This window comes from Drosophila nasuta, chromosome 3 (assembly GCF_023558535.2).
Source record: "Drosophila nasuta strain 15112-1781.00 chromosome 3, ASM2355853v1, whole genome shotgun sequence".
NCBI classification, from domain to species: domain Eukaryota; kingdom Metazoa; phylum Arthropoda; class Insecta; order Diptera; family Drosophilidae; genus Drosophila; species Drosophila nasuta.
The window spans coordinates 15,308,156-15,335,302 of record NC_083457.1 but is presented as its reverse complement, the minus strand read 5'-3'; the positions used below and the strand labels follow the sequence as shown (position 1 = coordinate 15,335,302).

The 27,147-nt window shown below is 39.4% G+C and overlaps 4 protein-coding genes across 8 annotated transcripts; 2 read left to right on the top strand and 2 right to left on the bottom strand.

The window, feature by feature from the left end:
• Nucleotides 1-89: 89 nt before the first annotated feature.
• On the top strand, nucleotides 90-4,871 carry LOC132793649 (ankyrin repeat and SAM domain-containing protein 4B). Of its 3 annotated transcripts, none has more exons than XM_060803661.1 (6): nucleotides 90-1,443; nucleotides 1,565-1,669; nucleotides 1,770-1,913; nucleotides 2,006-2,227; nucleotides 2,416-3,483; nucleotides 3,541-4,871. In XM_060803661.1, exons 2-6 carry the CDS (start codon nucleotides 1,647-1,649, stop codon nucleotides 3,704-3,706), a joined length of 1,623 nt encoding a protein of 540 aa, XP_060659644.1. In that variant the 5' UTR covers nucleotides 90-1,443; nucleotides 1,565-1,646; the 3' UTR covers nucleotides 3,707-4,871. The 3 variants fall into 3 exon arrangements, with proteins under 3 accessions (XP_060659644.1, XP_060659643.1, XP_060659645.1); XM_060803660.1 differs by having other exon boundaries at nucleotides 91-516; XM_060803662.1 differs by lacking the exon at nucleotides 90-1,443 and having other exon boundaries at nucleotides 1,518-1,669.
• LOC132793648 (multidrug resistance protein homolog 49) lies at nucleotides 3,707-9,724 on the bottom strand. Its single transcript, XM_060803659.1, has 9 exons — nucleotides 9,501-9,724; nucleotides 8,904-9,048; nucleotides 8,646-8,839; nucleotides 8,335-8,580; nucleotides 8,231-8,267; nucleotides 6,621-8,172; nucleotides 5,420-5,862; nucleotides 4,740-5,348; nucleotides 3,707-4,535 (listed from the first exon to the last, which is right to left on the bottom strand). The coding sequence occupies exons 2-9, from the start codon at nucleotides 9,024-9,026 to the stop codon at nucleotides 3,786-3,788; spliced, it is 3,954 nt and encodes a 1,317-aa protein (XP_060659642.1). The 5' UTR covers nucleotides 9,027-9,048; nucleotides 9,501-9,724; the 3' UTR covers nucleotides 3,707-3,785.
• Nucleotides 9,725-14,613: 4,889 nt separating this feature from the next.
• On the bottom strand, nucleotides 14,614-25,622 carry LOC132793650 (uncharacterized). Of its 3 annotated transcripts, XM_060803664.1 has the most exons (3): nucleotides 25,422-25,608; nucleotides 25,285-25,317; nucleotides 24,147-25,131 (listed from the first exon to the last, which is right to left on the bottom strand). In XM_060803664.1, exons 1-3 carry the CDS (start codon nucleotides 25,423-25,425, stop codon nucleotides 24,272-24,274), a joined length of 897 nt encoding a protein of 298 aa, XP_060659647.1. In that variant the 5' UTR covers nucleotides 25,426-25,608; the 3' UTR covers nucleotides 24,147-24,271. The 3 variants fall into 3 exon arrangements, with proteins under 3 accessions (XP_060659646.1, XP_060659647.1, XP_060659648.1); XM_060803663.1 differs by lacking the exons at nucleotides 24,147-25,131; nucleotides 25,285-25,317 and adding an exon at nucleotides 14,614-16,885 and having other exon boundaries at nucleotides 25,422-25,622; XM_060803665.1 differs by lacking the exon at nucleotides 25,285-25,317 and having other exon boundaries at nucleotides 25,422-25,606.
• LOC132790206 (uncharacterized) lies at nucleotides 19,392-20,919 on the top strand. Its single transcript, XM_060798666.1, has 2 exons — nucleotides 19,392-19,493; nucleotides 20,334-20,919. Exons 1-2 carry the CDS (start codon nucleotides 19,490-19,492, stop codon nucleotides 20,756-20,758), a joined length of 429 nt encoding a protein of 142 aa, XP_060654649.1. The 5' UTR covers nucleotides 19,392-19,489; the 3' UTR covers nucleotides 20,759-20,919.
• Nucleotides 25,623-27,147: the final 1,525 nt, after the last annotated feature.

Genomic DNA, 27,147 nt, shown 5'->3' with positions numbered 1-27,147 from the left:
CTGCACAGGGCTGCAACTTGTTTATAAGTTTTATTTTTTTTAAATAGTAATATATTTAATTTATGTTTTTGAATTTACCATCATTTTTTTAAATTTCAAGTCAATGAACATTTTTATAATTTAAATTTTATAACAGAAAACATGCGCATCTGTAACGTGGCAACTCTAAGTTCCAATTGCGCGCTCTCGCTTGCTTGCGCTCCCGGTTTTAAGCCAACTTCAATTTCAGTTACCAACAAACACTCGACGCGGCCAAAAGTGAATTACACTCCGTCAGCTCAACTGATCGCGTATGAGAGAAAAGAAAACTCTCGATTCAGCTGGCATAGAAAAAGTGTCAAGTTGTTGGAAAACATTTCGTATGTGAACTTTGCCAAAAAAGACAAATAATAAAGCCATCCCATTGCAAGTGTTATTTTCATTTGATGTAAATGGTTGAGTGCCTTAAAACGAAACTTCGCTGGTTTTTTGGGCAATTCAAGAGACACCAACAAGGTTGACTGAACTTGCTGCTAGGTATGTACCCAATAAACATATGTTTGTAAGTCACTTCGTGACCGTTCGTCGCTATGTATGCAAGAATGTGTGTGTGTGCACACATGCATTGCAGATGCTCGCCTATATGTGCGTGTGTGTGTGTGTGAACTCCAACCGGAACGTAGTCCGAGCTTTTCCTTTTCACTTCACTGAAAGTGTCATGTAGAGTACAGCACATGAAGAGTCTTAATAAAAGTGTAGATTTATAGCGTGTGAATGTGTTTTTTCTTTTCTTGTACTATATTGTACCTTCTACATTAGGCTCGATTTCTTTTTTTGTTGTAGATGTTGTTCTGGTACAACAAATTTGAACCCAGTTTAACGAACTTAACTATACATGTTTTTAGCCATTTCAGACATTTTCTTGGGCATGAAAAGGATGTCATCAAAATATGATATCAGCTCGGAGAATTGATTCGCTGAGGATCCCGATGCAGATTCGTCTATTTCACACATGACATTATCGCACTCGTTTAACATCTCATTCATGTTGTAGTTGGGTCTTATTGCTTTCTTTTCTGCGACATTTCGTCGACTCCATGTGGTGACGTTTGCCACTTCAGTCAAGTTAGATTCCAACCAGTCTTTGCCCTTTAAATTGGTCTTATTCTTCAGTTGATGCAATATTGGTTTTGTCAGTAGCGTGCGCTTCTTTACACGCCCAGATCGTTTTTCCCAGAGGCTGAGATCGGTGGCTTCATATGATGTATACAATGGATTCGAAGTGATTTCTTGAGATGGTATACATTTTTTGGGGGTCAGATTGGATGGTAGAACGTTCGCTTGGTTAAGCATGCAGGCCAGTTCCTGATCACTATCCTCAAACATGGTATCTTTTGGGTTTCTTTTTTAAGGGAGAATGGTTTTACAAAGAATTTGCTGTGTGTGTCGTCAGAGCTAGAAAAAGTAAATATATTATTTGTATGTATGAGTGATATTCAGCTTGACTTACTAGACTTATGTCGAGTCCTATGTCGATAACTCGTATTATGGTCAAATATTAATTTGTTCTTACTGCAATTTTCAGGTACTTCCGCATTGCTCATCATAATTGTCTATGGAAATAACTAAGAGATAGTAACGTCGAACGAAACAACAACAAAAATAGAATGTCTTCAGATCGATTTCACAAGTGAGTTGAGAACATGCAATTAATAATGCTCCCTCGCTGTCCTATCTTATCAGTTCTGGAACACGAATATTTCGTTAATTGTTTTGTTGTTTGCTGGCAGAGCGGCCAAGGATGGACTGATCGATGTGCTGAAGGAGGCGACACGCAAGGATGCCAATGCCAAGGACGATGATTCAATGACTCCCGTGATGTGGGCGGCATTCGAGGGACGCCTCGACGCTCTTCGTTTGCTGTGTGGCAGAGGGTTAGTCAACCGTGATGTTTATGAATCACACACAAATAGCATTAGCGATTGCACTTACCTACTATTATTACTATGTTGTATATTGCTTGCAGTGGGGATCCCGATAAGTGTGATCAGTTTGGCAATACGGCACTGCACTTGGCCGCTGCCAAGGGTCATTTGCACTGCGTCGATTTTCTGATCAAGTTTGGTGTCAACATTTATGCCCTGGACATTGATCGGCACAATGCCAAGGATCTGGCGGCCATCAACAATCGGGATGAGATCTTGCGCTATTTGGACGGTGCCGCGGCCAACTTCGAAACTAATGAAAAGTGAGTGATAGCGATGGTCAGAGCTTTCGATAGTTTAGTGCGTTTAGTGTGCCAAAAGCCTCCAAACTGGCAGCGATAACGATAAACGATAAGTCCTTCTAAAGCTAATCGCTACTAAAATGACGGTTGAAATTTCAAAATAAACAATCTGTTAATGAATCAATTTATTAACTATTCCGCATTTGCAGAAAAAAGGCGAAGGCGCTAAAGGAGCTGGCTGAAAAGGAGTGCGAAAAGCGTGTTAAGGAATACATGAAGCGACAGCAGCAGCAGCGTCAAGGACACGGCGATTACAGCGATCCAAAGCCGAGCAGTGCTCAAACGTTAACGAGCAGCAAGTCCAGCAATATGCTTTCGACACTTAAGCAAAAGATCTGGTCCAGTCAGGGCAATCTGAATAAAACCCCCAAGGAGCAGCCAGCAGCTGCTGCTGTTGCGCCTCCGCAGCCACCACGCAGCGGAGCCAAGTTCAGTGATCTGGTGGGCAGTGGAAGCAGCAGCAGCGGTGGCTCTACAATTGCTAGTCGCATGGGTACAGTTCAAAAGAAGCCTTCACTACTACAACCAGCAGCCAAGAGCCACCAACACTCCAGCGCATGTCCACATGCGGCGGCAGCTAATGATGGTGGCTTCAAGGTGCGCGAACTTGAGCCGGATGGCAAAAGAACAATCACATCGCTGACGGGATTGCAACGAGACTCGGAGGTGCTCTATGTGGGCACATTTAGTTCGACGGAAGAGAGTATTGGCAAGCGTGGCAAGATCGCCGATGTCTTCGAGGTGGACGATGGCACAATGGAGCGCGAAACCAGTCGATTGGGTTATAGCACCGCGTTGTCACGCAGTTTTTCCCAGCCGGATATACTTGGCGATACACAGCTGACTCAAGAACTAAACGAAGAGTTGGTGCTGCAGCGTCCAGTGGGTCTCTTTGATCGCCCCACAATGCTGGGCAGCATTGCATTTAGACGATCGGTGACGGCAGCGTTGAGTCAGCTGCAATTGCAAACAGATTGTGTGGACAGTATGTCCGGTTCAACAATGCGAAATGCTGCCAATACTAACAGTAATAATAACAATAATAAATCGCGAAATGGCGGCAACAAGGCGCGTTTGTATTTGAATCTGTCCGATGAATCGGACTCGGAAGGCGATGGCGATGATATTTACAGCGACGACGACGAGGATCAGGAGGTTACGGCAAGTGCGCTGCAGCGATTCCTTACCGTCTGGGCATTGGATGAGTACCTGCCAGTGTGAGTGCAATGCAAGAGGCTTTTTCGGAACAATTAATTCAATCATTTCTCTTGCAGTTTTCAGAAGCAGCAAATCGATTTAGAGACACTTATGCTCCTCACAGAGGCGGATTTGAAGAGTCTAGGCTTACCCCTGGGACCCTTTCGCAAGCTAACCTTTGCTATACAGGAACGACGAAATGCTCTCGCCAATCCCGGACCCATGGTCGACAGTAGACTGTAGTTAAATCATTATAAAATAGAGCTTTAATCGATGTACAACAAATAGAACTACAAACTAATTAAGTTTAACAACATAAAGCCTAACTGGCAACCTGTTGCATCATATAGAGATTGGCATAGATGCCATTCAGTGCCATCAGATGATCATGTGTTCCCTGCTCCACCACAACTCCCCTCTTCAGCACACATATCAGATCTGCATCTCGGACAGTGCTGAGGCGATGTGCAATCGTGACACATGTGCGTCCAGCGCGCGCCTCGTCGAGTGCCTGTTGCACCACCTTCTCGCTCTCCAAATCCAGCGCCGATGTCGCCTCATCCAATATCAGAATCTTGGGATTACGCACCAACGCTCGTGCAATGGCAATGCGCTGCTTTTGGCCACCCGAGAGTTGTGACGTCTTGCCCAGACGTGTTTCGTAGCCCTGTGGTAGGGAGCTGACAAAATTATGTATATTGGCCTTCTTGGCCGCCTCGATGATCTCCTGCATGGGCACATCATCGCGGAAATTGTTGCCATAAGCAATATTCTCGGCTATGGTGCGATCGAAGAGCACCGGCTCCTGAGACACCAATCCCAGTTTGGAGCGTATCGTGTCCAGCGGAAAGTCCGTGCTGGGTACGCCACTCAAATTAACCGAACCAGAGACGGGATCGTAGTAACGCAGCAGCAGCTGTATGCAAGTGGATTTGCCAGAGCCAGAGGGACCCACCAGAGCCACAGTGGTGTTCTTCTTGATGGTGAGATTCAAGCCGTGCAGGATGGGTGTATCCTTGCGCGTCGGATACTCAAATTTGACGTTCTCGTAGACAATGTCTCCCTCGGATTTCTACAATAAAAAATAGAATAGATTAGTGAACTGGTAGATGCTTTTGGACACATGACAGCAGAGCCATATTAAGATAGAGCAAGAAAGTGGAAAGTTTTCAAGTTAATTATACGTTTCTAAGCATTTTTTCGAAAAGTCTAAAGTTAATACGTTATCCCAATTTGAGCTTAGAAAATCCTTTTTCCGAACTAAACTTATACTTACTTCTGCGGTGTTGTAAGGATTGAGAGGTGGATTAGATTGCGTCGGCGTCTTCTCAAACAGTTTCATTAGACGTCCAGCCGAGATGATGGCATCGTTGACATTGGGCGCATAGGCCAAGGCCTGACCCAACATCCAGGAGCCAAAAATGAGCGCCTCGGCCACCTTGATGACATCCTCGTAGGGCAGACCATCGTTGGCAATAAGCATGCCACCATAGTAAAGTGACACGCCGTAGGCAAGGAACGGAGCCGTCTGTCCGAGAGCAAAGACCAGACCACGGAAGCGCACCTTCTTGCGACAGGCGAGATCCACCTGATCGATCTGCTTTGTGTAACGCTCCAGCACCTGTTCCTCCAGTCCCAACCCGTTGACAGTGCGGATGTTGGAGATGGCCTCGACAGCCACCTGGGAAGCATCCTCGATGGCCTTCTTGGACCACTGCACGCTCTTAGCAATAAAGCGACCCTCCAGATACACGGAAAGACAGAGGAACGGCAGTGTGACAATGGTCAGCAGTGTTTGCTGCCACGAGAAGACGAAACCCACAATCATGCCCACCAAAAGGGTGACCACGGCCTGCAGCATGATGCCCACACGAGCACCGGTTGCCTGTTTTTGAAATGACGCAGCAAGATTAGTTAGGTCGGAAAAGTAATAAGTAATTGAGCTGCTGAACTTACCCCCTGAACGTTAGAGCAATCGCCGGCGAGACGAGCGCAGAGAGCGCCAACGGAATTCTTGTCATCATCAAAGAACGCAATCTCCTGGGACATAATGGTCTTGAATGCTGTTTGCCGCAAACGACTTGTCATCTTCACGCCCGCCGTGGTAAACAAATAGCTCTGCAGCATGGTTCCCAGTCCAGCCATCAATCCGATGCCAATGAAGATGTACGAGATGTTGTTTCCCTCGTGACGTACAACATCCGGATCGCCATTCGACAGTATGCCAAAGAAGTCACCGAAGAAGAGACCCCAGAGTGGGAAGGTTATGCCGTGCATGGCAGCTGCAATGCAGCCCCAGACGATGTAGCGCCATTCGGGCGCATTCAGTTTCATGAGCTGCATAAAAGTGATCGTAGGCTCCTCCACCTTGTTCTTCTTCTTGCGACGCTGTGATCGGCCTGTAGGGGAGAAGAAATGGAGATAGGATTAAGCCAAATGAGTTCCACAATGTTTTCTGATTAAAAGAGTAGTAAATATTCATTAGAAGACAAAAAATAGAGAAGGACCTTATCTTACCTTGACCTTATCATTTGATTTTATAATAAGGCACTTTGTTAATTGCTATACAACAATGATCTCTTAAGATTATAAACTAATTGTTAGTCACCAATTATGAGTCTAAAAGTTAGAATGAGCTACACACTTGGGGAAAATGATTAGAAATAAAACAAAAGTAGGGTAGAGTGGTTAAAACGGGGAACAAAAAAGAAACAGAAATTTTACTGTTTGATATCATACGATAGATTAGCAATCTTGATATGGAATTTTTTTTCAATGATAGCAAATGGTCGTAGATAAGAATTATAATAGATGCAAATATAGAAAAAGATAATCGAAAAAATTATTCGGTATGAATGGGAACAAAAACGAAAGACTTTGTCAGTTTAACGGAACAAGGTCGATAAAGATTTAATTAAAGCAGGAAAAGTTCATAAAGGTACCAGCGAAAGGAAAAAAATGATGATGAAGCCTTCTTTGGAGATTAGTTAAACCTTACTTATGAATATATATAAGGTAGTAAAAGGAGTAGAGAGAAATGATGATAGACTTGTAACCAAAGGGAGGGTCGACTGTAAATGAGGTAGGTAAGGAGTAACAACCCTCTCTCTCTAGGCTTAAGGTAAGGTAAGGTATGAATACAAAAGGAGGCACTTACGTTTGCCACGTGAGCTCACGCTGAACACGTCATCCTTGCTGTCGCTTGCCGTATATGCTGGATTCACCCCATCATCGTCTTCGTCATCCTCATCACCATCCTCGTCGGTCTCATCGTCTTGCGCATTCACAATATCCTGCTCGTTGCGCTTTGATAGTGCCAACTTGCCAGCAGCACCGTCCTCGTCCGCACCCTCGGTGGCCTCCTTGCGCTTGGTGATGTTCACTAGCTCACAGTATAAACCACCCTTGTCCATCAGCTCGTCATGGGTGCCCTGCTCAGCCACAACGCCGTCCTTGACAAACACAATTTTATCGGCATTAGTCACAGTCGATAGACGGTGTGCAACCACAAGGGTGGTTGGTCCCTGGCTGGCCAGCTCCAGTGCGTCTTGCACTCGTTTCTCGGAGGTGGGGTCCAATGCGGATGTCGCCTCGTCCAGCAGCAGGATCTTCGGATTACGTACCAAAGCCCGGGCAATGGCAATGCGCTGTTTCTGTCCCCCCGACATCTGGGCACCCCTTTCGCCCACTTTGGTATCGTAGCCCTTAGGCAGTTTGCTGATGAACTCATGGCAATTGGCATTTCGTGCAGCACGTTCGATATCCTGTTGGGTAGCCTGGGGATTACCATAACGTATGTTCTCGCCAATGGTTGTGGCAAATAAGACGGGCTCCTGACCCACAACACCGATCTGGGAGCGCAGCCAGGCAACGTTGAGCGAACGCAGATCGCGGCCATCCAACTTAACCTGACCTTGTTCGGGATCGTAGAAGCGTTGCATCAACTGAATGACGGTGCTCTTGCCACAGCCCGAGGCACCAACAAAGGCGACCGTTTGTCCAGGTTCCACATCCACAGTGAGACCCTTAAGGATCTCAATATCCGGCCGAGAAGGATATCGGAAGTGTATGTCCTCGAAGCGCAGACGTCCCGTGATGCTGTCTGGCTTGCTGCCAACGTCAGACATGGGATCGATTTCAGACACGCGATCGATGATTTTAAAGAGATTGCGTGCAGCGCCTAAAGCCACGCCAAAAGAGTCCACATGGGGTGAGGAGAAGCCCAAGTTCTGAGCTCCCATAATGATTGCAAACAGGACAATGACCAAGACGGCCGGAGTATACTGACGGTCATCCAGATCGCGATCGTCGAGGATCAAGTCGACGCCATACCAAATGGCAATGGCCATGCAGATGTAGATTAGCAGCCACATGACACCAGCTCCGATACCCGAGTAGAGACCCTTCTTTGTACCGGTGACCTCAGCGGGAACGAGGAGCTTGGCAAATCGTTCGTTCTCTTTGCGTTCGCCACTAAAAGCGAGCACTGTGCGAATACCACTGAAGACCTCCTCAGCCACACCTCCAGCATCGGAGTAGGCTTTGAGCTCCTTCTCGGCCAGCGAACTTTGGATCTTGGCCACCATGGCGGTGGCTACCATGATGAAGGGACTGCAGCTTAGCACAACGAGTGTGAGCTTCCAGCCATAAATAAACGATGCTATAACTCCCATGACGAAAGTCATGATCAGGAAAGTCACAATCGCCACCTGAAAGCACAAAGAATTAACTAGCTGCAAACGATAATGAAGGTTAAGGTATACAAACCTTTTCACCGATGCCTTCTTTGACCTTATCCAGATCTCTGTAGAGCGTAGAATGCAATTGATTAATTCAAGCTCCCTTAGTTAGTCTGTAATGTTTTCACTTACTCTGTCATTTTGCTGGCAAAGTTTGTGCCGGAAGAGGTGTCATACCAGGACATATCCTGTCGCAGGATGGCCTCCAGAAAGAGTTTGCGTATGCGATTGATTTGATTGAGCGCCACGCGATTGGAGACATCGATGGCAATGATGATGAGTATAAACATAATCACAGATCCAACTAAACTGCCAATGCCAAAGGCAATTGAGTCATCAATGATGGCCTGCTTGTTCTCCTCCTCGCTGGCATCGGTGCTACATAGGACAATCAGATATAAGATTATAACATATAATCCTTAATTAATTAATCCTTTACTTACAGTCGTTGTCCGCCACCAAAAAGGGCGAGTATAAATGTGGGCGAGGAGGTGCCTTTTCCGACAGTCCGATCAATGAGCAGGGATGTAAATTCTCCGTAGATCAGGATGAAATATGGTATGAATATGGAAGCCAATGTGGCCACAATCATGCTAAGTGCGAGCAGAAAACGCTCCCCACATGTGGAATACCGAAACTAATACAAGAAAAACTCAGTAAGGAGGCGAATTTCATTTACAATAATGATCCTTGCGACTTACCAGGTCAAAGTAGGTGTATTTACGCTCTGCTTGAGTGTTGGCATCGGATGCCTTTTGTACTTGAAAATCGCCCAGGCCAGGCAGCTTGGCGCTGCCCTTTTTGGAGTGCTCTTCGCTGGGCATTCTGAGATCGACTGCGTTCCTGCTGTAAGTAACATAAAGTTGGTGAAGGGAACGAGTTTAATCTACTTTGGTATTTCGTATGCATTTAAATTGTCGATGCGCTCAATTGGGATGCGGTTTTCATTTCAATTTAGAGCAGACATCAAATAATTAACGTACCCTCTGCTGTTACAGCAATTTATATAAACGAGAAGTGCACTAACAGACAAAAAACAAAAAGTTGAAACACGAAAACAAATGATTTCCCAAGACAATTTGAAACAGATGCAGCTTGATAAATTGAAATGATGATGATTGCACACTTGTGGCAATTGAAAAACTGGAAAAGCATCCATAAATGAATAAATTACAAGTGAAATATCTTTGTGATCGATTATTGTTTGAAAGGCGACAGGCGACACAATTGAATTGTAATCTGCTCTGCTCTGCTCAGCTCTGTGCTGAAGCTCAATCAATTTCATATTTTATTATTACCAATTTATGTATGTAGATTTATTATCACGCTTCAATAATTGAATCGACAAAAATAGGAGAATTCAATTTCTTGACTATATTATTGATAAGCACAAGCTGTAATTTTTGTCCGTTCGTTTTCGATTCGTTGATTAATTTGATATTTGCGCGTTATTCGCGTTTACGGTTTGAATTCGCGGCTAAGAACGATCTTTCCGGACACCAAAACACATTGCATCTCGACAGCTCGCGTGCGGAATTGGAACTGATTGGACCAGCGTGTTTGGAGCCGACAACACCTCGGTTACCGTCCAGTCTTGTGTGTCTTCGTCATACAACTTGCTATAAGAACGTTGCGAGAAACGCGACATGGCAAAAACAAAAAAAAAACCGAACTCGGTTGAATGGCAATAATAAACACGATCGTATAAATTTAATCGGCAAGAGGCGGCAATTAAATGATATCTCGGTTGGTCAAAAAAAAAACCAAAAACCAAAAAGCACAAGCAAACACAAACAAAAGTTTAACATCTGGTGGTAAACAAATCAGCAAACTGATAGTTGTTTTTTTTTGGTTTTGTTTTTGTTTTTATCAAGCGTAGCACTCTCGTGCAGCCACGCCCACTACGCCCCATCGCATTATTCACGTCAATCTGTGTGCTCCCCCCGTGCCGAAAAGTCACAAAACAGAAAACTGGCTTCATGACTCGTCAACAATTCTGAGAGATCAATTCAAGCTTTCACTGCACTTTGCGCGCTCCAAAATGATATTTCCCTGCTATACCAAGATGTATTACTAATACAGATCACGCACTCGAAAGGCAAAACTGCAGAGACTAAGCTGGGGGGGGAATTACCAAAGTGCGCTTGACGTGGATACTCTGTTGGCTCGGTGGTTGCCTTCTGTAAATTCCTTGGAAACTGCAAAAAAATAAAAAAAAACCTGAAATCGCTTCCCATCCACATTGTGAAATTCTTGTTCACTTCTCGAAGCATAATACGGGTTTCTATCTTTGGCAACGGCAACAGTCAGAGCCACAAGCATTTGCCTTTAATCTATATGATGTCTACCCTCCATTACCCTATCTATAAGTATACGAGTATGGGTTTGTACCTGAGATCTCTATATAGGTATATGGTATATAGTATTTGTGGAGCCAGACAAATTGGTGCAAACATCTAATCATAGACGAACATTCGAAAGAGAGATGATTTTCCAAAAAAAAAAAAAAAAAAAAAGAAAACAACAAATTTATATTTATAAATAAAACTGATAACTTCAATGTGAAATGCGCATTGCTATTTGCGTACTTCAGCGTAGTCTAGGCGTAATCTGTGGGCGCATGTGCAGCAATGAAGAGTTCTGCACTTACACTACAATACAAAGTTTTTGGGCGAATGAAATATTTTTATATTTTTGTACTTTTACACTACTTAAGTTATGATTCAGAAAATTAGGAAATTACTTTCAATTGTTTACACTAGTCTACGTGGATTGGGTACTAGAAATATTGTGTTTATTTTTTAGTTGTGGAAGAAATTTTTTTAGGAACTTGCTTGGAATGAAAACAGAATTTGCACTACACCATATAGTATTCAATTTTAAATATTTTGAATTGTATAGTAGTAAAATTTTCAAGTTTTTCATTTAATAATGGAGAAGCAAAGAATTAATATTTACAGAGCACTAAAGAACAAAAAAATGTAAAGTAATTTTCCTTTAGAATAAAACAAATATCAGGTAATTCGTTTGCACAACACAATAAAGTTATAGTGACTTCATATTATCAAATTAGCAAAGTGTTAGGCAATGAAATTCAAGCTTTATTAAACAAAAGACACTTTTCCGAATTGATATTTAAGCCCTCAATACATCTTGTTTTGGGCACATTATTCCTATCATCACCAACTTCGGGTAACTGAGCAAATATCCCTAGATCAAACTCACACTTATGTAAGCTATATTAATACCTTACACTACACTACAACATTTCGCTACAAGCAAAACAAAAATGTTGAGTTTACTTTTAAAGTATTTCCCCCAAAAATTTTACACTGGTATTCAATAAATTCTACAAGAAAAAAACACAAATTTATAGGTTAATTTTAAAACACATGTATTTCCCCTAAAATTTTACGCACTCGCTAATAACCAAGATTGTATTCAATAAATGTTATCAAGCTATCATAATGAATGAAAGAAATGGATAAGATATGTTTTGAATCTCCGAATTTCACAACCTGATGTAATTCAGTTAAAGCAATATCCTAAAATGTGTTGCCAAGTGTTTGGGAACCATTGACACTTATCTATTTGAAGTGCCCGCATACCTTTATGAGAGGAATACGACAATTTACAACACCGCTATAAACAAACCATCAAGATTAGGTTTGCAAAATTACGTTTATTAGTGTAAATATTTACCAAAATGTTATGCCCTCAAACTGTGCGGCTAAAACCGAATCGCTTAGATTGATAGAGTGTCAGACAACACCGTCAGTCACTTACCAGGTGTGCTGCTCTTGTGATTGAATAATAATGAAATACTAAAAAAGGTTCGTACTAGTTTTGTATCTCGTAGATTCTATGCCGATTGCGATTAATCACCGAACGGCCGAACAAACATTATCGAACTGCGCTGCACTGGCGAGAAGCGCCAACATTTATAGTCCCCGAGAACCACTCGAGAGTTACATCAGCGGACGCAACTGGCATTATTCAGACCTGTACACCGAATGCATACATTAATAAATTGACTTGGTCAGGTCAAATCGGAGTCCGGTCTAGACGTCATTAGTTGACATTCCCTGCGATAACTGTGAGTACAGCAGTAATTTACATACTTATTATCTCATAGGTTCGTTTTAATAAGGATTTATAGATCAAGCTATATTTCTACATCAAATTAGTTGGTGTGAACTGTATACATCTTTACTTTTTTCTATTAAATTATCATCATTAAAGTCTTATTAAGAAATTATTGAAATTTTCATAAAATTAGCATCATTAAAATCTTATTTAGGAATTTGTAATTTAATTGGAATATTTGTACTTCAATTATTAAACATACTTGCAATAAAAATTGCAATTCAAATTATCTATTAATTGAGTAGTAAATAATCTTTTAATTTATGGATGATATGATATAACTCATTAGAAATATTTTATGTAAAAAGTTTGTGTCTAAATTAAGCATTGTTAAACACTGTTCTTATTTTCCTGCATACATCAAAATTGGTAAAAAGCCTTTTATTAACAGTTTTACGATATAATAACATTAAGAATATCTTTGTAAGAATATTTTTAATTAAGATTCTTCATAATATATTATAAACTGGATAAATCTTCTCTTATTGAAGTGTTTTCAAGCTCAAATTCATCTCACCCTGAACTGAAATTGAAATTCACAGTGCGTTTTAAGAAAAAGAATAATTCCCCTATAATTGTTTTCTATCGTAGAGTTATGCGTGTCTGGGACATGTGTTAAGCTTATAATGATAACCAGAGCGGAACTTCGTAGGTCTGCACACGTACAAGTGTGGCTTGTAAAACTTTTTAATGCCACAACATTAAATGGCAAGGCCACAATGTGTGAAGATGATCTGATTTCTGATGAATGAATTTGAAATTTGATTTATGAGTATTCTTATTTAAGGCAAACACGTGTGGGATGCCTTCGTTAGAAAGAGATACAAAAATGCTTGAGGGATTGATAAACAAAATCTATCTTATAAAACGGTCACAAAAAACTTTGCAATAGATACAAATATATAAGAAAGTTTGCACAAACATTATGCATTCAAAAGTCTTGAATAAAACATAAGGTAGCATTTTATATTGATCAGATTAACACTTAGAAAATCAAAGAATTTATTATAAAGTCAATTAAAAACCGGTTGCTGCAATAATAATCCATTTCTTCATCATCCATTGCATTAAATATTACAACAATAAAATCAATGTTTATTTTTCATTATGAGGTGTCTGCGAAAAATACTTTTTGTTGTTGATGACTCATTGTGATGTTTGAGTTCAGCTTCAGTAATTCGTGTTTGGAATGCAAATTTCTCAGCATCGAAAATCTTGATTTAAGATTTGCATCATTAGTAGGTTTGAATTTAAATGAAATAACAAAAAATGTATATTGTTTTCATTTTATTTGTTTGTTTACAATTCATTGTGTTTACCAATACTAAATTAGCATAATATTTTAAATTCATTATTGTCAAAAATGTGATTTACCCATTTGATCGTTGTGCGAAAATTAATGAATGAAATTTTTTTTGTCAGTTCAAAATATAAGAGCATTATCCCATTTGTATCATAATCACAGAAGGATAGTCGCAATTTGTATATAATGTGAATAATATAATGTTAAATATTAATAAATAACTTCAAATAATAAATAATAAAATAATTATATTAACATCTTATTTGTTTTCCCTATATTTTATATATATTAAATTTGCTTTCACTATATTTTATATTATATTACGTGCCTTACATTATTTTTCTGTACATTTTTTTTATTAAATATGTCTAATAACGATTACTTTTAAATTTTTTCCTTTTTTTCTCATAAAGTGTTCTGAAAAATCATTTAAAAACTAATACCATTTTTTTTTTGATACATAATACCTTTTTTGTTTCCATTGCATTACATCTTCATTCAAAAGTTAATAGTTAACTTACTTTATTTGTTGTTCCGTAGCAAATTAAACCCAATTTCCACATCAAGTGCATAAGCAATGCATCATTATGCCAATCAAAGAACTGCTTTAATAATTCCATTTCTATCATGATCACCAAAGAATTATTTGCAATTTTTATAAATTCTGAAGATCACTTAATAATATATAATTTGTTTTCACTATATCTTATTTTATTCAATACATTGTTTTTCTGCAAATTTAACCTATTAAAGAGTTAACAAACTTTATTTGTTATTCCGCAGGAATTTAAACTATAAAACTATCGCAGTTTCCATCTCAAGTGCATAAACAATGCATCATGCTGACAATAACTATTAAATTGTTAGTGTTATAACTAAGATTTATCTTTACAATGAAAGAGGAAGCTTAGATAAGTATTGAAGCATCTATTTGCTAGCTTCATATTCATATCTAGCTCATGGCAAAGATAATAAGAGCAGTAGTTAAGATTAACAATTATAAAGAGAGTACACAATTTGTAGATTTGGAGTCCTAACAAAGTTTGCTTCGATGATTCCACTATAGAGTCGATTCTTAACTTCTGTGAAACCTTTTAAGCTATTATCTTATAGAAGGTGAGTTATACTCATTCATTTCTATATTCCCAGTCATATATTCATTCATCATAATTTGAAATAAAATGTAAACAACGTTGCTAATAATATTACAATTTCAAAATTGGTTTCCAAGTGTGTTTTAAAAGTGTTGGTTATAAAGAAAGCTACGATATGACGTCTAAGAATCTGTATGTTTTTCCCCAGCAAGATGCTGACAATGCTGCAATTTATCTATAACTACAACTAAGTTGTATACTGAGAACTGTGAAAGGGGGTCAGTAAACCTGACGCCCCCAAGGCTGAACCTGAACTGAATAGAACGCACGGTTCTGGTTTAATAAACACACACACAGATAGGAAGCTAGACTAGAATTATGGGTTGTAAAAAGTGGAAGACATTAGCTTGGGTTTACGTTCGTGACGTAGCCCGTGAATCATGCGACGAACTTCCCCATTGCGTGAACGTTTGAATAAATACGAGTATATTTTGTTAGTTAGTGAATAAAAGTGAATACATAAATGAATAATAACATATAAATCAGTATGTGCGTCTTAGGCATAGGTACAACGTGTATAAGAGGTAGTTATAGAGCTGCTCAGTTAACCAAAGATGACCTTCCCCTGGCTTCTAGTACGAAAGGTTGACGGCCTGCTGACGATGGAAGATCTCGCTGCGCACCAAAATCTCATAGCTGCTGATGCCCACCTCCTGTCCGCCATACGGAATGTGAATGCAACGATGCGATTGTTGAACCTTGCCCGGCGTCAGGCTGCCACAATAGCGAGCTCTGCCCACAAACAGAGGCTCCCCGTTGAAGGCACGTCCCGCCTCCACGGCTCCAGGAGCAATGCTCCCCTCTGCCCGATGCACCCAATGGTATTTCCCCTGACCCACGAGCACCTCATAGTTCGACTCGATGAGTTCGCGACCCGCATCCGTAATGTAAGCACAGCCACGACTTGGCGCCGCCTTGCCCGGAATGTGACGACCATCGAAGTAACCGCGGCAAACCAACAGCGGAGTCATGTCGCTGTCGTGGCCACCATGCACCGCATCCGGAGGCGTGTAGCCGGGACTAGCGGCCAGCCAGACATCGTAGAGTTGGCCATGCGTTGAGGCAGCGCCATAGTTGGCAGCTGGCGCCACTTGGGCTGGCGTGTAACTGGAGCAACTGGGTCCATAGGGATCGAGTGGTGGCTTATAGGTATCGGCGGGTGCATAGGCACCCATTGGTGGCTTGTAGGTATCTGCGGGCATATAACCAGCAGCGCCCAAGGAGGAGCACGACGAAGAGGACGACGAGGAGGAGCTGTAGGCGGGGCCAGCTGTCTCCGCTGGAGCGTAGGAAGGCGGCAGCGCTGGCTTGGGAGGCAGCGGAAGTGCCACGCCCACTGGTTGTTGATAGGAGGGCAGTATGGAAGGCGTAGGCGGTGGATAAGGATCCGTGCTGGCCAGTGGAGTGGGCATGGGCATGCCCATCGCCTGGGCCATGGGAGTGGGCGTGTACTGAGGTGGACGATCGTGAAGAGAAAGTGGAGGTGCATCGTAAGCTGGGGGATAGGGATAAGGCTTCAATCCAATTGGTGGTGGAGCTGCTGCTGCGACTGCTGCTGGCGGTGGCGGTGGCGGCGGTGTCAGGGGACATTTCTCCAGCTGCGGGGATAGCGGTGGCGGTGGTGGCAATTGCCAGCCCGGCACTTGACGCTGCTCCTCCACCAGAATCTCATACGAATCCAAACGTCTCTCAGCGCCACGATACGCAATGAAGAGAGCTCGATGCACCGACGAGATCTTGCCAATGATCAGATGTCCCTCGTAGTGTCCGCGTCCAATGTACACCGGCTGCTCCAGCGAAGTGCGTCCACACAGAACCGCATTCTCGGGTATCACGTGATCGTAGCACTTGATCCAGGCCAGATTGTCGCCGCACAGCATCTCGAAGATGTCCTTGGGCAGCGCCTCGCCCCGCTGCGAGATGAAACCGATCTGCTTGGAGGGCACAACCTTACACACGAGCATGTCGCCCTCGTGCTCCGCCCTGCCCACATAGATCATGGCGCCGTCTTCGTCATTGCCGCCCACAACTGCATTTGGCGGCACCGAGGCGTAGGCCGATGACTGCACCCATTTGTAGGCTGAAACGATACCATTTTATCGATAGGTTAGTTTATCGGTTTGTCATCGAACTTAAATCGTATATTACACAAAGCCCCAACATTCATAGCAACAGCGCTTTATCTTATCAGCATTGGTTTGTGGTCTTCCACAGTGTGATGAAGTTTGCTTTTATAAACATTGATTTACAATATCAATGTGCATATAGTTTATACATATATTGTATATCAACAGTACTACATTTATTAATGTTGATTAAAATATTGCAATGCACCATAAGTTAAACACATGTACAATTTCGTATTACTTACTGCAAAGTAATAAACCGTCCTTTTATCAACTTGCGAGCAATTATGCATAATATGCATTGCATATATATAGAGAAATATCACTATTAACATAATGAATTACTCACACCATTTCGGCAAATGCTATCTATAGAGTAGAGGGTAGACGCCTACTGCATTCGGGTCTTTGTTGCTTTGGGTGCCAATCTAGCATATTTTAAATCTAGTACTATACTGAAATATCAAATGTAGCATTCGGTATATTTTAGCTTTTTTATAGGCATATTTAGTGAATATGATTTTTTGTGGATGCGTAGATTAAAATTTGGTATATGTTGTACCCTATGGTATTTTTTAATGTATTTCTATAACGACATACCAAATGTAGCTTTCGGTATTATGGGTACAATTTTCGAATATGGTTTTTTATACCCGCTACCCATAGGGTAGAAGGGTATTATAACTTTGTGCCGACAGGAAATGTATGTAACAGGTAGAAGGAGGCATCTCCGACCCTATAAAGTATATATATTCTTGATCAGCGTCAACAGCCGAGACGATCTAGCCATGTCCGTCTGTCCGTCTGTGTGTCTGTGTGTCTGTCCGTCTGTGTGTCTGTCCGTCCGTCCGTATGAACACCTAGATCTCAGAGACTATAAGAGATAGAGCTATAATTACATACAAAAGTATTTCTTTAATAACTTCGACAATTTTTATCTGATCGCAAATTTTTAGGAATCATAACTACTATAGTTATTATTATATATACCAAAATTCGCAACTCTAGCTTTAAAATTACGCTAGTTATTCGATTTTTTTTATTTGCGGGAGCGGAAGTGGGCGTGGCAAAAATTTTAAACAAACTTGATCTGCGTGGAAACATAACAAATGCTGTCGAAAAAAAATAATAGCTCTATCTCTTATAGTCTCTGAGATCTAGGTGTTCATACGGACAGACGGACAGGGCTAGATCGTCTCGGCTGTTGATGCTGATCAAGAATATATATACTTTATAGGGTCGGAGGATGCCTCCTTCTACCTGTTACATACATTTCCTGCCGGCACAAAGTTATAATACCCTTCTACCCTATGGGTAGCGGTCAGGAAACCTTATTTTTGGTTCCTAATGGTTTCGTTCCTAATGAATATTATTTTTATCATTCTTATCTTAATAATCCTAAATTCTTAATCATCATGATTGTAATTTAATAATTCTAATAATTGATTCTGAAATCTTTTCGCTATTTTTTTAAATTTACATCAAAATTTAAGAATAAATCGATTTAAAACAATTTTATAGCGAAAAAAGAATTATACTTTTCAAATTACTTATTTGTCAATCTAAGTTTTATCTTTAGACATAATGTGCCCGAAAAAACAATTAATTAAAACAATATAACTCAGTTTTATCATTATAATCATTTTGACTAAGGAAAAAATGTTTGTAAAATGTGAGCTGCATAAAGATATACTATAAATCATTAAATATTTTATGCACAATATAGTAAATGTTTAGCAATATTGTTCCTGAGAATTTCTCTATTTTTAATTCCAAGTCATTGAAATTTAGCCCATGACTTAATGCCTGTCGTTAACCCAACCGGAAATTTGCAATGATAAAAGATTGGTTTTATTATGATCAGGAGACTTTGGATTACAAAATTATAGTACACAATGGAACAGCTTGTGTTGCATTATTATATTTTTAGTACAGCATTTTATTTTTGTTATGAAGGATTATCTTTCTTGTTATATCAGAAATTAATATTGACTGTCATAAAAAGAAAAGTCACAAACTGACTCACTATCTAAAAAAAGGACGGGAGCAAATTTGTAACCGTGTATGACCGAGTTCGTGCTAAAAGAGTCCGAGTTAAGCGAGGGCTAGGCGTATTTTAAAAACTAATTAAATTATTTTCTTACACTGCACTATCGACAACTATCGACGATAGATTTTCCTTGCTATCGTCGATAGTCGACAGTTTATGGAAACTATCAATCACTATCGATGACGCAGACTATCGATAGTTGTCCACCTCTAGTGTGTATCTCTTACTCGGTTTGCGAGTACTAAGTAGCACCGGCACTCAAAAATGTATGAGTGAGTTGAGTGTCGAAATTTGCCACTCTTGACGATGTCTTTTGTACAGGCTCCGATACGATATCTTATCGTTGAGCCGGACTACCGACAATGGCCAACAACGCAGTCAACAACTGAGTCGGGAGCCTTATAAAACAACAGTTTACTGTCCACGCCAATCAGTCAGACTTTAACCACGGTGAGAGCACATCACTTAATTAGTTACTTTCGCTGTAAACTTGAGCAAAACACACAAAATGGGTAAGCAGAGTGCTCGAAATTTGGAAAATTGTGGATTACACTCGCCAAAGGATTAACAACTACAACAAGCCGTGTTATCGATTATCGATCTTCCGTTTCGTGCACAGCGCTTAGGCAATCTTTCTATTTTCGAACACAACTATCTGCTAGATAGTTGGACTCGATTAGTGCAGTTTAATATTTTCAATGTTTGCACATACTATATATCAAAAGTATGGTTTCATCAGGCGACAACAAAGCCAGCTAACTTATCGATCAAAGTGTGAGCAGTACTCCGCTCCTTGGTGTAGAGTTTTTACTTTAGCAAGTCTGCATGACTTGGTGTATAGCATGTATATATGTACGTAAAGCCAAAATTAGGTTTAAATTCAAATTGAAATATCAAAAAGAAAAATATTTTAAATTGGAATCTAATTTCTGAACTATTTTTTTAATTTAAAGCGGGAAATATAGAAACCCTACATAAAACACACCTAATAGAATATTATTACATATCTTTTATGTTAAGGACCTACAACTAATTCACTTCCAATTTCTGTAAACTCAAATAGATAGAAAATTGAGAAATTCATTTAAATCGATTCGAATTTGTTAAATGTATGTTATAATGATTCATTTGAACTACTTTAAGAGATTCAATTTCACCGTATAATTTGTTTGGTAATGATAACTTCCAGACGATTCGAGCTTTGGCGAATTTTATTTCATGAGCTTCAGCTGTATTTACACAGTTTTAATTTATCTCGTTATCCTTTAAGACCGTTTCCTTTGAAATAAACTAAAAAACGATTAACTCGGTTTACATTTAATCAATTTTTATTTTTCTCGTTCCTTTTGCAGATCACAAATGGATTGCCCGCAACGTCAGGGATCATCTGCCGCCATTGGCCATCGTCGCCGGCTACGATTCCAACAGGGATCCCATCTATGTGGCTCGCGCCCGTCACAATGGCGAAATGCTGCCTGCCAAGTTCATTCCCAACAAGAAACAGGCCTACGTCTCCTGGGGCGGCAAGGAGATCACCAAGAATGACTTTGAGATCCTGACCGGTCACAAGCACAGCTGGCACCCCGCCAAGGGCGGTAAGGTACACCCCGGTGCTCTGCGCGCTGGTCAAACCTCCGGTGGCGAGCCACTGTATGTGGGACGCGCCTATTTTGCCGGCAGTCTGACACCCGGCAAGGTGCATCCCTCCCATGGCTGTCTGTACATTTCGTATGGCGGAGCTGAGAAGCGTCTGGAGGAGTATGAGGTGCTCGTGTGAATTCATCGAGCAGCAACATTGTGCACGGCACCATTTTATCAACATTATCTTAAAAATGAACAGCAATATCGATTTATGGCATTCTAAAAATTCTTCCAGAATAACACTTATAACAAGCCATATACATATATTTTAAAAATAAACATAATGAGTATATTGTACTTGGCGAAGTTTGTTCTGCCGAAGCTTGATTGTCCATTTCAGCGAAGCGCATTCCGATGCATTCACAGGCGAATTCTAGAGCACACTGCCCGCTCGATCATCTTACTGTCTACGCCTGAGCCATCAAACCACACTCGGCGACAGCGACGATACGCTGTCGCCCCGCATTAACGGTTCTTCTCAAAGCTACAAAGCTCAATCACAGCACAAATAAAGGATGATGCAATATTAACATGCATACTCACAACTACGCAGTGACAATGTGCCGAATCTGCATACATTTTTGCATTATTCAACATAATTTATTTTTAAATTCAAGGCGAAAAAGCTTTAGATTGGTATTGCATATAATTAATGCGCAGCGTAGTAAATAATGTAGTATTCCTTAGTATACAATTTTTTATTATTCAACATCATTATATCCGCTAGCCGTAGCGCAGAATGATATCATAGTTTTGTGCTGGCAAGAAATGTATGTAACAGGTAGAAGGAGGCATCTCCGACCCCATTAAGTATATACATATATTCTTGATCAGCATCAATAGCCGAGACGATCTAGCCATGTCCGTCTGTCTGTCTGTCAGTATGAAACACTGGATCTCAGAGTCTATAGGAGATAAAGCTATATTTTTCGACAGCATCTGTTATGTTTGTTTCAAATTTTTGCCACGCCTACTTTCGCCCCCGTAAATCAACTAAAATCGAATAACAAGCGTAATATTAAAGCTAGAGTCGGGAGTTTTGGTATAAATAATAATAACTATAGTAATTGTGATTCCTGAAAATTTGGTTGCGATTAGATAAATAGTCAAAGTTATTAAAGAAATACTTTTGTATGGACAAAATCGGCTACTTACTAGGGACTTAGTTGCTTTGGCTGACAATCTGGTATATTGTACAGTCTATGGTATATTTTGAGTGTGGTACTATATCGATATACCAAATATACCATTTGGTATATTTTTTAGCAATTGTGTAGTATTTTTGGTATATTTTGAGAATAATACCACGATATTTTGCTTTTATTCAAAATGTGTAGCGGCTATCTCACAGTCGAGCACACTCAACTGTAGCTTTCTTACTTGTTAATTATTGATTCAGAAATATTTTCGCTCTTATTTTTAAATAAATATAAAAAATGAAGAATAAATAAATATATTTTCAAACAATCAAAACAGGATTGCACTTTTTAGATTGGACATTTGTGAAACAAAGCTTTAGCTTTGGACATAATGTCTCCGAGAAAACAATGAAATAATACAATACTCGTATAACTAACATACTTTGGGTCATTTTAACTAATTATGGAATAAAAGTTTACAATGGAAAACTCTTTGTAATACATATCTGAGCTGCGTTATATAGCAAATGTTTAGCAATATTGCTCTTGAGATTTTCTCTAATTTTAAATTCAAGTTATTTAAGTGTAGCCCATGATTTAATGCCTGTGGTTAACCCAACCATAAATTTGCAATAATAAAAGATTGTTTTTGTTATGATTGAAAAAATTATAGTACTCAGCAGCGTTACGATGCATTATTATATTTTTAGTACTGCATTTTATGGTTTGTTATGAAGGCTTATCTTTCTTTGTTATATCAGAAATGAATATTGCCTGTGATAAAAAGAAAAGTCACAAGCTGACTCACTTTGCTACGAAATATTAAACATTGTCTATCTTTTAGTAAATAGGATATATGGGCATTTCCCAAAGTCGCGAACGTACGTTCGTACGAGATAAATTAAAAAAATAAAATCGAAAACAAACGTTTCTTGAAACTTTTTTTTTACTCTTCGACAGCATTTGTTTAGCTCTTTGGTTAGTGTAAATTATGGGGGCTTATCGATTTTTAATTTTCATAATATTGTCAAAAAACATGCGGTCGCGAACGTACGCAAAATGGAAGTCGAATTTGACTTAATACAGTAAAATGCAAAACTCTGCGAATTGAGACGGAATATTTTAAAGAAATAACTTTACTTTTAAAGTAGAATCATGTAGCTTTCTATTAAGTCTACTCCCAAAAAAATATCTCCATTTATTTATTTTTAATTTAATTAAGTTCCGGTCGCGAACGTACGGTCGCGAACGTACGATTTTTCCATGTTGTTTTATTTATTAAATTTTTATTTTTACCACAACTTTTTTTTATTAATAACTTCATATTTCATAAAAACAAACGGATGTAACTCAATTTAATGTGTCTAATAACATTTAAAAGCAAAAAAAATAAATTTTTATTAAATATGAAAAATGTAGTGAAATTTATTAATAGCAAGAAAAATATGTAATAAATAATAAGTAATAACTAACAAGTAATAAGTAACTGCAAATGACATAATTTTTAAAAACAAAAACAAAAAAAAATTTTTTTTTGTTTTAAATCCATCCGACGCTAGTAAAAATCGACATATGCTTATAGGTAAGGTCGCGAACGTACGCTACTTTGACAATCAATAAAAAAAGATTGGTTTGAGTAACCCCAACGATTTTTTATATTTAAAATATATATACCAAAATAACTTAACACGCGAAGTTTCATTCACCTGCTTGCACTTAATGCGAGCAATTACAATAAAATGATGTTTTCGGTCGCGAACGTACGATTTGAACATAGATAAGAAGCTAAATAAAAATAAACAGTTAATTGAACATTTTTTCGCTCACTTTGCATTTTTCATCTTATTATTGGATTGCTATTAAGAGATTTGGTAGAAAAAGAGCAAACATATCATATGTTTTCCTTGTGAAATAATTAATCAAAAAAATGCATATAAAAGTAGCTAAATGTGAAAAAATTACATTTTTTCAGTTTGCAGGCAAATTTTTTTATAAAAACAACGGAGATATGGTACGGATCCATTGTATTATGAAAATTTGGATATTTCTTTATGACATTATACAAAAAAATACGATGAATGTGAAGATTTTTTTTTTCGGTCGTGGTTTACCTTTTTTTGGGAATTGCCCATATACTATGAATGGATTTTTATGTTGAATCGAGTGTCTAGATATAGAATATATATTTTCTTTTGGTAAAATAAAAGTGTGCGAAGAATTTTTCGCCATATGACAATGATGTTACCGAAATTGCCATAGAATATTCAAAGTGATATCTTATCGGTAAAAATAGATAATTATAATTATAAATAAAAATGTTGGGGAATTTGTAAAGACACAAAGGCATGAAAAATGCCTTTAGAATAGTAAATTTGCAATAAGTAATTGTGTTGTAAATGAAGTCGCACCTTTATTAGGAACATTTTAAGATCAGTATGGCGTTTAACAATGGCACGGCTTAAAGTCTATAAAGTATGTGAAGATTAAAGAGTAATGAAGGCAGTTCCTGCTTATTGTCTGCAGAGTACTTCATAGGAGTCGACGCGAATCTCGCGACCACCGTAAGGAATGTACAAACAGCGTTGGCGGGCAGAGATGAGACCGGGTGTCAAGCTGCCCTGATGATGACCACGTCCATAATAGATGGGTTCGCCATTCCGGGCACGTCCCGTGCTCACCGCATTTGGTGGCATGCCGTGGAATCCAGGTCTGATCCAGACATATCCGTAACCAGTCAAGACCTCGTAGGTGTTCTTCGGGATCTCGTAGCCACCGAAGCAGACGTAGGCTGTGCCCTTGCTGGGCACAACCTTAGCGGGTAGCATCTCACCCTCATGCATGGCACGTCCCGCATAGATGGGCGTCCTGTCCGAATCGTGACCAGCGATGACAGCTCCCGGTGGGGTGTAGGCTGGCGAAGCGGGCACCCAGACATCCTGCTGCTGATGGATGAGCACCTCGTAGGTGTTGATGCGCACCTCCTGGCCACCGAAGGGAATGTAGAGACAACCATGCGATGGATGCACTTTGCCCACGCTCAACGAGTTCGCGTAGTGACCACGTCCCACATACAACGGCTCCCCGGTGCGTGTGTTGCCGCTGCGCACCGCATTCGGGGGCACGCCACCGCTGGCGCTGCCCACCCAGGCGAAGCCCTGGCCGACGAGCACCTCGTAGTGGGTCTTCTGGTGCTCGGTGCCGCCGTAGGCGACATAGGCGCAACCCTTGCTCGGTATCACCTTAGCGGGCAGATTCTCGCCCTCGTGGAACGAGCGACCCACATAGATCGGTGTGCCGTCGGAGTCGTGGCCGCCGACAACGGCATAGGGAGGCAGTGCGGCATATGGAGTCGAGTGCACCCAGGTGTGTTCTGCAACGAGAGAAGCGGACGAACCGAGCGGGTCACGATTAGCGATAATTCGATAACGATAACGATAGCGACGGCGATAAGATAATGTGATTGCGCTGTGGAAATTCGATTTGAGAACTCCACGGGAACTTCACTTGGGATTCACTCGCCTACCAATGCTCACAACTGCTCCTGGCTGAACTGCACCTGCAAGAGTGCAAAGAGATCAGCTCTGCAATGCACACGGACTCGGCAAATGGAAAGCAAAGCATCTCTAATCTAAAAACTACGAGTCGCACTCTAAAACTTACCCATGATTCACTGTGTTTTGTATGTATCGCCTTAAATACTTCGATGTGCGTGTGTGTCTGTGTATTATCTCTCCTGTATAGATTAATTGATATAGACTTTGCACTTGTTTTTGCTCCTCGTGGCACGACAACTATCCACTTTGCTGTTTGTTAACTGACTAAGCGCGCCAACGGCAATGGAAACCGCTTAAGAACAACGCATTCATTGCAGTCAATCCATTGCCAGCTGGTGCTTTCGCCTTATCGCGGAGCTTTTAATACCCGACAGCGATAAGGGAAGTTGGGTATATAGCATTGAGAGCAAATAATGCCGAAGCGCACATATTTCCAATCAGTAACAATAATTTCAGTGTTTACCTCAAACTTATAGACTTTAAGAAGTCAGACCCTCATAAGTTGGAACCAATAATCCATTGTGGCGAATTCCCAATCTTCCTCTCTAATAACCTCCTAAATTGTTATGCCATTCTTAATTTTAACAAGCTATTCAAATTTACTCTTATTAAATATTATCTTAAAAACTAAAACAACTTCAGTTGCTTAGTTTGGTGGCAATATTCTTCTGTTCCATTGCAATTTGATATCTCCCTAGCCTAGAAAAACCAATATTAGAGTTTTAATTTTTCAAACACAATAATAACCGAGCGCTAAACAAACTCTCAAAATTTGAAAAGCAAAGCTAGAGTATTTCCTTTAAAAACTCATAATATAAAACGAATGCTAAACATGTTCTGATAATTAAAAAAAAATAATCGAATGCGTCTTTCCTTTGAAAACATAATAAAAACCAAATTCTAAATAATTTCTGAAAATTTAAAAACAAAGTGAAAGTCTCAAACTTTTAAACACAAATCAGTAACAAAATTTAATCTTAACATATTCTGAAAATTTCAAAAGAAAATCGTGCGTTGAAATCACAAAATAATACTCAATTCTAAATATTCCATTGAAAATATTAAAATACAAAGTTGGAGTCATTAATCTGCTAATAATAATAACCGCATTCTAAATGAATTCTGAAAATTTCAAAAACAAAACTCAATCGTTCTTTTTTCTAACAAATATGTATAATAACTGAACTATAAACATACAAATTTTTAAAACACAATTCAATAACAAAATGAGTTTCAAACATATTCTGAAAATTTCAAATGAAAATCGTGAGTTTTATTCTTAAAACCACAAAATAATAACTCAATCAATAAATAAGTGTTTTCGGAAAATATGAAAAAATTAAGTTAGAGTTTTTAATTTGATAACACATAAAAATACCCGCATTCTAAATATACATATGTAAAAAATTTCAAAAACAAAACTTAGCGTTCTTTTTTCTAACAAATATGTATAATAACTGAACTATAAACATACAAATTTTTAAAACGCAAATAAATAACTTAATGAATTCAAAACATATTCTGCAAGTTTCAAAATAAAATTGCGAGTTTTATCGTTAAACCACAAAATAATAACTCAATCAATAATCAATTTTCGGAAAATACGAAAAAATAAATTTGGAGTCCTTAATTTGATAACTCATAATAATAACCGCATTCTAAATATATTTTGAAAATTTCAAAAACAAAACTCTAACGGCATATTTTCTAACAAATACATATGTATGTATAAAAACCGAACTCCAAACATTCACCCAAGATTTCAAAAACAAATATAGTGTCTCAAATTTACAAAAATGTTTTGATACCCAAATTCCCAAAAATTTCTGAAA